A 12,044-nucleotide genomic window follows, 5' to 3' on the forward strand; every position below is an offset into this window, starting at 1 on the left:
TTCTTGCTATAATTTCATTCGATAAGTAAATGTATTTACAGTTTTATATCCCTAGTTTATTCAGGTCTAGTAAATGTTGAATAGTTTTTATTTTTAATACACTACTACGAAATATAAATAAATTACGTTTGTAACTGTGTAGTCAATATTGGTTTACTAAATTTTAAAACGGAATTCAAGAGATCATTAAAAAATAACTAATCTTCCCTTAGTGTTATTTTCGTGTATGAAGTGTAAATTAGAGTTAAAAAAAAGTAGATACGTTCTATAAATGAAATAATAATAATCTTATGATTTTAGAGTAATGACAATGTTTACTCGGCCTTGTCGCTGTAGGTTGTGATGAAGGTCGATGTATGTTTATAGTTAAGGTATAAGCATATTAATATTATGGTCGTAGATGATCGTCGCTTTGGAGACCCTTGCTATCATTGCGTCACTGCATACTAATTATTATGTAACACTGTTTACTGGTGAAACAACAATATTAACCAATGGTCCAGCACCTGATACTGCTGAAGACTTATAATTATTCTTCTAATTATCTTCCGGAATATGTATAGACTCACAAAATATCTATTATGTTATTGGTTTTATTTCGCTAAATATGAACCTACAAATTATGAATTGTAAAGAAACAACTCACTTTATACCTAACCGGCTTTTTACATTGTTTCCTTTCGCTGATCAAGATTCCAATTTGAACTCTATGTTCAAACAGAAAATATTTATTCAGAGGTATGACATCATCCTGTTACGTCGTCAGCAACCAAGGAGCAAATACTTCTCACGGCTCAGTGTTGGAGTTCGCCTCTCACTGCGACCACGTTGTTCAAAGTATAATATTTGGTGTATAATTCATATAAAATGGCTAATGTTTTAGGTAAGTTTTTACCTGCATCCACTTACTTGTATATTAACAATTGTATGAAATCATATTTATATTTTGAAAATAGCTATTACGTAGTGTGAACCGTTATGAAGGGCGTTTATAGAATACCAATTACATACTTATCTTTTTTAAATCCGCCGAAATAAGTTAAATGCCGGTAAATAAAATAGTTAAATTGGCAAGAGGCCAAAGCCGGGCGTGGAATGGCGTCTACACTGCTAGGATCAATATAAAAAGAAAATGTCTAATTTTAGGATAAATTCCTTTGATTAATAATAGTAAATATCGTCTACCCGAAAAAATATTTTATAAAAGCATACCCTTCTAGAATCTAGATATTTATCTTAGTAGGTACCGTACAAGTAAGGTTATGTTACCAATATAAATTATTGTTTGTCAATATTTTATTATTAAGTGAGGTAAGGTAATGCTTGGTAGACGCTTATAAATTAAAATAATTAATCGTCATCCGTTACCTATTGTAAGCAGAAATGCAATTAGTGTTGATACTACTAATTATTAATAAACTAAATATTGTATCTTCTATTACAAGTACGTATATTTTAGTATGAAATTTAATTTATAATTTAAACCCTTATTTTCTCTAGCATTGTAAACTATGTACCTTCAAAATTTAATAATATTTTAAGTAGGAATAGAAACCATGATTGATAAAATGTTATTGTTGGAAATAAAAACAAACAACTGTTTAATATTGCATAACTACATATAAATTAAGAAACCTAATAAACTGGTTCGGTTGTCAGAACATAAGGGAAAGGTCAAATACGATCGATTTTCTACATTGTCTAAGATGACATCACCAGGTGCGAACCCTATTAAGTACATAATATAAGCAATTTATTTAATATTTTGGAAGCGTTTAAATGGCAAACCAATAAAATAGTACTTGGTTGTAAAATGGTCAATTATCTGTTATGAAAAACTTTTTTATTTGTTTCTTTTTGTTTTTTTATTGGATAAGAAATCAAGAATGCTTTTTATTGTTATCCGTGATTCACAATGACTAATTAGAGCATATAATGAAGAGTAATTTGATTGTCGGCGTCCCGTCATCCTGACCAAGGTCACTTTATATGCGGTTAACCTTAACGAATTAATTATATTAAAATTAAGGACCCATTTACCAAAAGAAAATATATATTTTCACGAAACGCTTACTATTTTCTTTGCTTAACATTGCTATTATAAATAATTCGCACTGTTTATAATATGTAAACCTTAACCTGTTTGTGTTTAGATAGAATGTATGTATGATTACGGCAAACCCACGTATTGTGCGAACGTAGCATATTTAGAGACTTGTACGTGATATCATCCTATTAAAATATTATTTAAATGTTTAAATGTAAATAATAATTATAATCCTTTAACCTATAAACAAATTTCAGATGTCTCTACTGATGACAACCTTCAGTACCAGTTTTTCCCAGTGTCCAGTGGGTCGGTGCAGTTCAAGGTCAGGACTGCCAACGATGCACACATTGCACTCACCATGGGTCCCCAAGAATCAGATCCCATGTATGAGGTAAAAATGATCTATAATGGAAATTTTAAACTTTCTTGCTAGTTTTCATTAATTACTGCTTAACTTTAGTCACTTACTTTAAAATTACTTCACTATAACGATACTAATTGCAGATATTCATCGGAGGATGGGGTAATACTAAGAGCGTAATCAGACGCAACCGCACCAAACCAGACAAAGTAGAAATTGAGACCCCTGGAATCGTTAACGGAGGAGAATTTCGCGGCTTCTGGGTCCGGTGGGACGGCGGCATTGTGTCCGCGGGTCGGGAGGGCGAAGCAATCCCATTTATATCTTGGTCGGACCCAGAACCTTTCCCAGTGGCCTTCGTCGGTGTCTGCACTGGCTGGGGCGCCACCGGCACTTGGAAGATTGAGGGTATGGTAATCTATGCTAAATTTTATACAAAATGTACCCAACCGAATTTACTCAAAATCAAATTAATACAATCGGAATATTGTCACATCGTACCTATATAAAGCTCTAAACTTCATTGCTACCTGATTCAATTGAAATCACAACTTATTATATTAACTCTTATATGTGTACGTACCTAACATTGATCCAGATGGAGCTGAGTTCGATACTCCGGACAAGTTAGAGTACAAGTTCGGACCGGTAGCAGCTGGTTCGATCGAGTTTGATTTTCTCGGCCCTCACAACTGCCACGTGTGCTTGACGACCGCACCCGCCGAAGTTGAGCCTATCTACGAAATCATCCTCGGAGGATGGGAGAACAGCCAGTCTGTTATTAGATACTGTAAACAAAAACCGGAAAAGGTAGAATTTTGATGTCGTGTGACCTGAATTGACCCGATCGACCGAGGGATTAATTTTTGTGACTGATCGTAGGTGACCGTTCCGACGCCGGGCCTAATGAATGCGAACGACTTTAAAAAATTTATTATCGAATGGCGTTGTGGCAGATTAACAGTCCGCGATGGACGATCGGGGGAGGTGATCATGAATTGGGTAGACCCCGCACCCTTCCCTGTCACCCACTTCGGAGTCCGTACAGGATGGGGCGCCCGTGGAAATTGGAAAATTATTCATTTCAACAAACATGGCACATCCCAACCCCGTTGAGTGTTTAGAATTTATGTTCGGAATGATAGCTTTTTTTGTATTGCTATATTTAGAAGTAGAAATGTATCTCTAGTCTAAATAAACATAACCACAACTTATAATTTTTGTGTGTCTTGACTAACATTTTATAGGGAACCTGAAACTACTACTACTAAAACGCACATAGAATGGCAATACTGCGGTTGATGTGGTACGTTGGGTACATTTTGTGTATTTTGTCTTAATAGGTACATACTAACATTATCTATTAAACAAGTAGGTTTTGCTTTATTCGCCCTAGCTACAATTATAACATTTTCTGAGACATGGCGTAGTACTTTTTACTGCGTTGGTTTTTAGAAAAAGTATGCACGTTCTCATTCCACATATTATTGCTTTTTTATCACTAAAAGCTTTCATGCACCATTATTACTATCAGTTAAAAGATTTATTGTATATTTATAAGTAAAATGCAATTGCAGTTCCACCATCGGCGCCTTCAGCAGCTGCATTATATGCACCTCCTCCTGGCTACCCAGGCGGCGCAGCTCCGGTCGGAGGCGCTGGCGTTTGGGTGGATGCATCTGCAGGACAATTGCCCCCCGGCGCTGTTGTAGGCGGCCAAGATTGCAACGGAGAGCCAATTTACGTGGTCAGAGCACAACATGAAGGTGCGCTGATACCCGGTAAATTAGTAGCCTCACATGGATGTGCTTATGTACCTTGGGGAGGAGTGGAAAATGGAAAATCTGAGTACCAAGTAAGTAAATTGTAAAAAAAAGTACTAGGGTTGCCTGGAAGAGATCGCTTGTTAGCGATAAGGCCGCCCGTTGCATCCCTTGTAATTTATATATACTGTGTTATTTGTATTTCTTTAGCAACGAAGTGTAAATAAATAAATAAATAAATTTAGTGTTTATCAATTATTTTGTTAGTATATCTCAGATTGAACTTATTTTGGGGAAATTGGACCATATCCATAATAAAGTTGATGTGTTGTTTTGCACAATTTTTTTAGAACTTATGTTTATTATTAATAAAAACCCAGGTCCTGGTGGGAGGTCCCAGTAATTGGGTGCCAACGAGCGGGTCCAACGTTCCGCCGGGAGCGTTCCCGGGGGGTGAGTCTGAAGATGGAGAGCCTCTATACATCGGCAGAGTCCGTCACGAAGGCAGCATCACGACAGGAAAGGTTCAGCAGACACACGGTGTTTGTTACATTTCATTTGCGGGTCAGGAACTTGGTTTCCCTGAATACGAAATCCTCATGGCTTAAATAGCTCTTAACTCGCAATCAATAAAGCTACCGAAGTGCTTATAAATGCTAAACTTGTAATTTTATTTATAATTAAGTCACTGCAACTGCAATGTTTATTTATTAGTGCTACTACTGTTACATATAATATTTTATAATATTAATAAATTATTTTCAAAGTTACGTGCGACAGTTTTCAGTCAGTATATTTTACTATGCAATAGTATATAATATTAAATTTTGATTATTTGTTTAATGGCGTAATTGCATATAAAAGCTATCGGTAGTGCCTCTAGCAATATAGATGGTGGGCTGAGACCAATTGTAATCAAATCAAATTTTATTTATTCAATTTAGATGCGACTTAAGGCATGCTTATGAATGTCAAAAACGTTTACAAAATTCGCAAAAGAGCAAAACTACGGCATCAATGGTAAATTGTATATATACCTATTCCGGTAAGCTTCTATATGTATAGTTATTTGAGACAAGACAGTACATATTTACAGACTCTATTATCTATGAATTTTTCATTTGCGTTATAGTAGGCTTTAGCAAGCAGTCTCCTTTTAACGATTTTATTAAAGAAAAAATTTAAGCAATTGCCTTAGAAAGCAAGATAACAAGAATCTAGCTCTTCCAGCATTTCTCTTATCAGTTCACAAATCTATCAGTATGGTAATTAAAATCCTTAAATCTCATTCTAGAAACTTCAAGTACGGCCCAGTGCACCACGCAACCTCGACATAAGTATATATTTAGTAATTATGTTTCACTGGTGTTGGTATTATGGCATTCGAACCTTTATATTAAATTGTAAGGCATAGTATCTGTCCCCCTATTTCATAGTGAATACGGCATCAAACCCGCAAAGGATTTCTTTTTAGGAATTCATATTAATTAATGCTTATAATTATAATTTTCTGCAGTGAATAGCTGTGGTAGTAAAAAAATTAATACCTATTTATTTAGATAACTTTATTTTTAAACATCTTCATTTATACTGTCATCTGACTCAAAAACCAGAACGGCCCCATGATCTAATGTTAAAAATACTTTGTTAGCAGCATGTTCATTTACTGATTCACAGACAAGAATCTCATACTCCGTCTTTGCAATCTCACGGCCGTCATATGGGATGTAGCAGACTTTATGTGATGGTTGTACTTTGCCTGGAATGATGTGTCCTAAATGCTTGGCCCTGCCTACATAAAGTAACTCTGTGTCATAGCCCTCTGAGAAACCGGCTTCCACAGCTTTGACTGGTATCCTATCATTGTTGGTTGGCATCCATTCACAGTCAACTCCACATAAAACCTGTAATAAGTAACTTAGCCGTTGAACCAAATAGGCTTAATAAATTGTATGCTTAAAAATTAACATTTATAAATAGGATAATTATGACTTGAAAATCATTGATCTGAATATGTACTATGAATTACCTCTAAGTCATTCTTTTCCAAAGCCTCACCTCCCCATGATATGAACCCAACACCAAGAGATGGAACAAATTTTCCGGGAGTGAGAGATCCTCTATGTGGAGACCTAATTATATAAAGGAATTCATTTTCATATCCTCCTATAACTGACCCATCTGGTAATTGGTCATTTGCAGTCACCCACTGTAGCTTACCAACACTTAGCAACTGTTTATGTGGTACTGGCAATACTGGTGGTACTGTAATCAGAAACATTATTAACTGCAGTAATTTTTTAAGTAGCAAAAGTAGGCTTGTAGTCCCAATAAACCCCCAACAATTTTTTTTTAAACAACTTTTTAATTCCTGAATTATTCTGATCTGATAATTTTAAGGAAATTCATAGTTATTTTGAAACATTAACTAAAGTGTGTAACCATTATTACAAACATAGTACTTTATTTGTATGTGATGATTCAAAATTCATATTGAAGTATTTTAAAGATCTTGCTATTCTAATTTTTTAGAAACAAAAATGGCATAAAGACTATTTTGTATATTAATGTTTATCTACTGTATCAATAAAGACTTTATTGATACAGTAGATAAACATTAGTACATGCTAAGAACTGTGAGATAATATTAAATTGCCACACCAAGACGTACTACCAAATATGAACATACTTACATAAAAGTTTCCAATATACTCGGTTTTCACAACTGGATAATGTGACATATGATAATTTCTTCACATTACAATTATTTCTGCTCGTGATTGGTTTTGTGTTACTTTCCTTTCCCAAACTAATGACATCATTGTTCCAAGTCAGCCAAAATTTTGTGTAGTGCCTATCAGACAAAAGTTCTGGTGTATATTCTCCATGTAAATTAAATTCAGTCTCATGTGCACTCTTAATATTTGTATAGCTATTGTGTGCAATGTACACCTATAAATATTATAATCCGCATATAATATACATTGATAATTGATAAAAACAAAAATATTACAATTACCCAATAATTGCATAGACTGTTAGGCCACTTTGATAAACCAACTACTGCACCACCTCTTCCTCCACTCTTTACATAAAAGACGAGACCATTTCCCGATATTTTATATGAAATACTTTTATGAACTGGTAACGTTGTAACTTCTGAAATAGAAGTCAAATTTAAATAATGGGTTTATCTTTTGTATTATAAATGAATAGTTTTATTTACCAATAATATCACACATTCTTCAACCTTGATTATTCAACAAATTACGGAAAGTATGATGTGTACATCCACCAAACTTTAAAGTCATAATAATAAAGCCAAAATAATGCGAGGGTTTAACTACTCATGTCTCATAGTAGTCCCACAACAACATTTCCTATATAAGAAGTTACTCTATGCCAGTGTTGCCAGGTGACCGTTTGAAGTTCTCCCCAAATCTTTCTCAAAATACTCCAAAATTCAGGTTTTACAGAAAAAAAAACCCCCAAATTAAAAATATTTATTTTTATGAATTATTTATTAAAATAAAATATGACCATTTGGTGTTCTCCCCAAATCTTTCCCAAAATACCCCAAAATTCAGGTTTTACAGAAAAAAAACCCCAAATTAAAAATATTTATTTTTTATAATTTATTTATTAAAATAAAATAAAAATTACATTATTTCAGCGATAGCCTCCATTACCGCTGAATCATCATTAGCTGAATCATCATCTTCAGACGCTTCGTCAGCAGTACCGGAACTACCGGCGTACATTTTTTCTGTATTAAAATTTTTTAACATTTTTTCATTAGGCTGAAAGTTTACACATCCATCCACCAACGTGTACCTAATTTATAAGATGGATTCGGCAGTGTGGATGGCCATCTTGTTTCTAAGTTTGTCTTTTATTATGGACACTTGGGAGTAGGCTCGTCCACAACTGCATTGGAGAAGGGCAAAGACATAATCCCCAACGCCAATTTGCTTACGTGACCAAATGACCTGTCACCAACAGCATTTTAAAATTATACACTTCAACCCAGAACTCTTTGGTGTCTTGTGTGGATTTCCAGACTGAACGATGCAAAGCATTCCACTCTTGCACAACAGAATCAACATCATTACATATGCTCTTAAAAGATTTAGCTAAATTGGTAATATCCGGTTTTATTTGTGATGTTGCATTCTTCGGGAATGTGAGCGTTCGCGTGTTTGAATTTAATTTTTTATTGTAATTTCTCAGACATGGTTTGAATAATAAAAATTCCCGGATTCTCTCCAAACGCAATTTTTCTCTCCAACTATCCCCCCAAAAATATTTTCCCCCCAATTATCCCTCCATGACAAAAAAAAACCCCAAATTTGGCGAGAATCCCCCCCACCTGGCATCACTGCTCTATGCACAACTACAAATGATGGTCATGGATCGACAAAAAAATCTGTCAAAGAACACACGACAATTTTTATGGTTCTCTCACTCAGTCACCACTTACTGACACTTGATACGATTTGTAGAGTGTGTTGAAGTGATGTTCAAAAAATTTAGTATACTAGGTAAACTGTCTGTACCTTATAAAAGTAATTCATTGTTTACATTTCGAAAAAAAAATTTTTTCGAAATGTAAACTTTTTTTATTTTAATTATTGATTAACTCCTATTATACAAAATAATGATAATTTAGAGATAATAATTTCAATAATTTTATAAAAGTATACAATTTTTAGGTATTCACGTAAAGTCAAGACAGACAACGAAATTAAAAAAAAAATAGATATAAGAATATAACTGGTAAACATACATCACTAAACTTCTCGTTTCTACTTCCGAGTTCTGACTTTTAACTAGACTTCTAAGTTCTAAGTGCGAACTGCGAAGTGCCTGACTTTTGATTAGTCACTTAAGAGTTAAGACCTTGGTTATTGGTATTTGGTATGATTGTCTACACTGAACACTCTACGTGCATAGTGATTAAAAATAGCATTATAAACAGTAATTCTTTTAATAAAAAAAAATAAGTTGCTGCGAACGCAATGTTTCAACATTTTTCCATATTATTTCCCATGTAATTTTATTGAAATCTGTCAGGAAAATAATTATCTCCTTAATTCTTTTTAATATTCAAGCAACAATTAAGTAACAACTTATTCGTATTATTGGTAGAAATGGGTGAAATTATTGGTAAGTAGCTACATAATTTTATGATAAATACAATATAATATTATTTAATATGTTTAAGGTTATTAAACAACATATTTTTTTTTAGAAATTTCTACAAGACAAAACCACCAAAGAAGATTTTATAAATTTACCAATATGTGTGTTATATTTTCTATTAAAGGAAATTCTGGGTATGCTATGATTGGTTTAGCCGATCAAATTGGATTCTTTAATATTAATCATTGGGTAATTATTGTGAAATAGCTTTTTGTTTATTTTAAAGTTTTCCTTATAAGTTGTGATCAGCTTATTATTTCTGTTTTTATAGCTATAAAAATAGTTTACCATATATAAAGAAACTATGATTTGTGCTTGATATTTATATTCTATATTCATTTATTATAATTACTAGCACAGACTTAATATAATACTTCAGATACATTCAAGAAATCAGTAGAAAATGGCTATTATTTAAATAATGTTATCCTTTCATTGATTGTGGATGATGAAAAGTTTATTTTTTATTTAGTTGTGTGTATCTTTTAGTTTAGATAGTTTGATTTCAAAGCTGACAACAACTCAAAATATAACTATCCACCTGCCATAAAATAAAAGCCTCATTTAAATTACCTTACATTTATTACATTATATTTTTACTACCTAAGGTAGTAATGGTATAATGTACACAATGGGTGTGTATAAGGGATGTCCATCTAAATAAAGTACCTAATGCAAATAACAAGCAGCAGGCTGCAATTTCCCCGTACTAGACTATGTAAAGTTAGTAATTCTTTTTTGGGGAAAGGGATACTCTTCTTTAATAAAATCCCAGAGGCTCTTTTATCTCTGCCTTTTAATAAATTTAAGAAATGTATTAAAGAAAAGCTGTGTAAAAAGGCTTACTATAAAGTTATTGATTATCTAGTTGATAAAAGGGCCTGGGACTAGTGCTGGGCAGGCTGCCTCTAATTAATTTGATATATTTGTTTTAAATATTGTTTGATGATTTGCTTTTTAAAAAGAGTACCGAGAGTTTTTTACGCCGGCTTTTTCTCTCGGCCTACACCCTCTGTCTTTGCCGATGAGTAGGGATGCCTACAAGTTCGAATTGATTGACGTGGAATAAGTGATACCTAGAAGATCTTATGTTCCAAAATAAACGTATTTTATTTTTTAACACATACTAAGCTGTAAAAATATAAGTTTTTAATTTTTTTTTATAATTTACATAATATTATTTTAAGTTACTTTATATTATTTTCCCTATGTAGGTTTTTATAGATAGAAATGGTCAGAGTGGAGTCTGTGAATTCAATGAAATAATTCTTACGACACCAACACCTGGCATCTTGGAGGAGGAAAAACATCATAAGTTTTGCCTTACTTGGTATGGTAGTAAAGTTGAGTTAAACAAATTTGGGGAATCTGAACCAATATTTTCCAAAGAAATTAAAAAAAAAAATTTAAAGTTTGTCACATTTTTTGGCCAAAATCAAAGGAATACTTTACAGTGGAAGGTTTTGTGTAAGTTAAATTAAATAAAACATATTGCTTTAGTTTTGGTTGCTTAACCTAATATAAAAAAATATTTATATTAATATATTAAACCATTGTTAAAAATTATTTTCTAGTACCACCTAATATCGAGAGGCCTTTTTTAAAACCAATTATAGGTGGCAAACCATATTGGGTGCCATATGATGGTGAATTGCCGTATGGTGCAATAATAGGAGGGTTTGAGAATGAATTCTTATATATAATGAGAGCACCACATGTAGGATCATTAACTCCTGGAAAGTTTGTACCATCTATGAAATGTGGATTTGTAGGCTGGGGGGGACATTCACATTTAAAAACAGAGTTTGAGGTAAATTAAATTTTTAAGTTATAAATTTTAATTTTTTAAGAAGAAATATACTAGTAATTATCTAATTTTAGATTCTTTGTGCCCATGATTGTGTCTGGGTACCAACAAAACAATCGGTAATACCAGCAGGAGCCATTTCTGCAGGATACACCGAATACGGCCCAGAAACAATGTACATTGGTCGTGTAAAACAGGATGGCCATATAATACCAGGTAAAGTGGCACCAACACATTGTGTTTGTTACTTTGCCTATGGTGAACAAGAAGCATATGAAACTTATTATGATATATTAGTTGGCCCATACTCAAGTCCTAGGTGTAGTAATACTCTTGAACCACAATATAAAGAAAGATATGAGTTTTATGAAGAAAATTACAGATCTGATGAGGATGAATATGATGATGACTAACTATGATAACGAGAAAAAAAGAAAACTATGTATAAACATTGTTAATATTTTGAGAATATAAAATAAAAAAATATTTTAATTAAATCTTATGATTTATGATCTGGGGGTTTAGTCAACCCCCTGCTGTACCTGTACCAGTGTGTCTTTGTACCAGTGAACTACTATGTTTATATGTTTCACTTTGGACTAAAGCACAAAAAATCTTAATATATATAAATCTCATGTCACAATGTTTGTCCTCAATGGACTCCTAAAACACTTAACCGATTATAATAAAATTCGCACACCATGTGCAGTTCGATCCAACTTGAGAGGATTGATTAATTTACTACTATGTAATATAACAAAAACCTTAGCCACAGCAACGCTTGGCCGAGTCTGCTAGTAATATATACATTATTTAACAAATCAAACATCCAAACGCTTAGGTTTTAGAACTCCCATGCAA

At 33.1% G+C, this 12,044-nt stretch overlaps 3 protein-coding genes across 4 annotated transcripts; 2 read left to right on the forward strand and 1 right to left on the reverse strand.

Moving 5' to 3' along the window:
• The first annotated feature begins 728 nt into the window (after positions 1 to 728).
• Positions 729 to 4,940, forward strand: LOC110994849. Of its 2 annotated transcripts, XM_022261730.2 has the most exons (7): positions 729 to 883; positions 2,305 to 2,441; positions 2,555 to 2,819; positions 3,010 to 3,221; positions 3,294 to 3,522; positions 3,989 to 4,266; positions 4,555 to 4,940. In XM_022261730.2, exons 1-7 carry the CDS (start codon positions 868 to 870, stop codon positions 4,780 to 4,782), a joined length of 1,365 nt encoding a protein of 454 aa, XP_022117422.1. In that variant the 5' UTR covers positions 729 to 867; the 3' UTR covers positions 4,783 to 4,940. The 2 variants fall into 2 exon arrangements, with proteins under 2 accessions (XP_022117422.1, XP_022117423.1); XM_022261731.2 differs by lacking the exons at positions 3,010 to 3,221; positions 3,294 to 3,522 and having other exon boundaries at positions 730 to 883.
• Positions 4,941 to 5,718: 778 nt separating this feature from the next.
• LOC110994784 lies at positions 5,719 to 7,559 on the reverse strand. The gene is made up of 5 exons (XM_022261635.2): positions 7,401 to 7,559; positions 7,194 to 7,333; positions 6,868 to 7,126; positions 6,204 to 6,439; positions 5,719 to 6,078 (listed from the first exon to the last, which is right to left on the reverse strand). Exons 1-5 carry the CDS (start codon positions 7,414 to 7,416, stop codon positions 5,746 to 5,748), a joined length of 984 nt encoding a protein of 327 aa, XP_022117327.2. The 5' UTR covers positions 7,417 to 7,559; the 3' UTR covers positions 5,719 to 5,745.
• Positions 7,560 to 8,935: 1,376 nt separating this feature from the next.
• Positions 8,936 to 11,675, forward strand: LOC110994914. Its single transcript, XM_022261835.2, has 5 exons — positions 8,936 to 9,340; positions 9,426 to 9,565; positions 10,591 to 10,843; positions 10,951 to 11,186; positions 11,258 to 11,675. The coding sequence occupies exons 1-5, from the start codon at positions 9,325 to 9,327 to the stop codon at positions 11,594 to 11,596; spliced, it is 984 nt and encodes a 327-aa protein (XP_022117527.2). The 5' UTR covers positions 8,936 to 9,324; the 3' UTR covers positions 11,597 to 11,675.
• The last annotated feature ends 369 nt before the right edge of the window (positions 11,676 to 12,044 follow it).

This window comes from Pieris rapae, chromosome 1 (assembly GCF_905147795.1).
Source record: "Pieris rapae chromosome 1, ilPieRapa1.1, whole genome shotgun sequence".
Classification (NCBI taxonomy): Eukaryota; Metazoa; Arthropoda; class Insecta; order Lepidoptera; family Pieridae; genus Pieris; species Pieris rapae.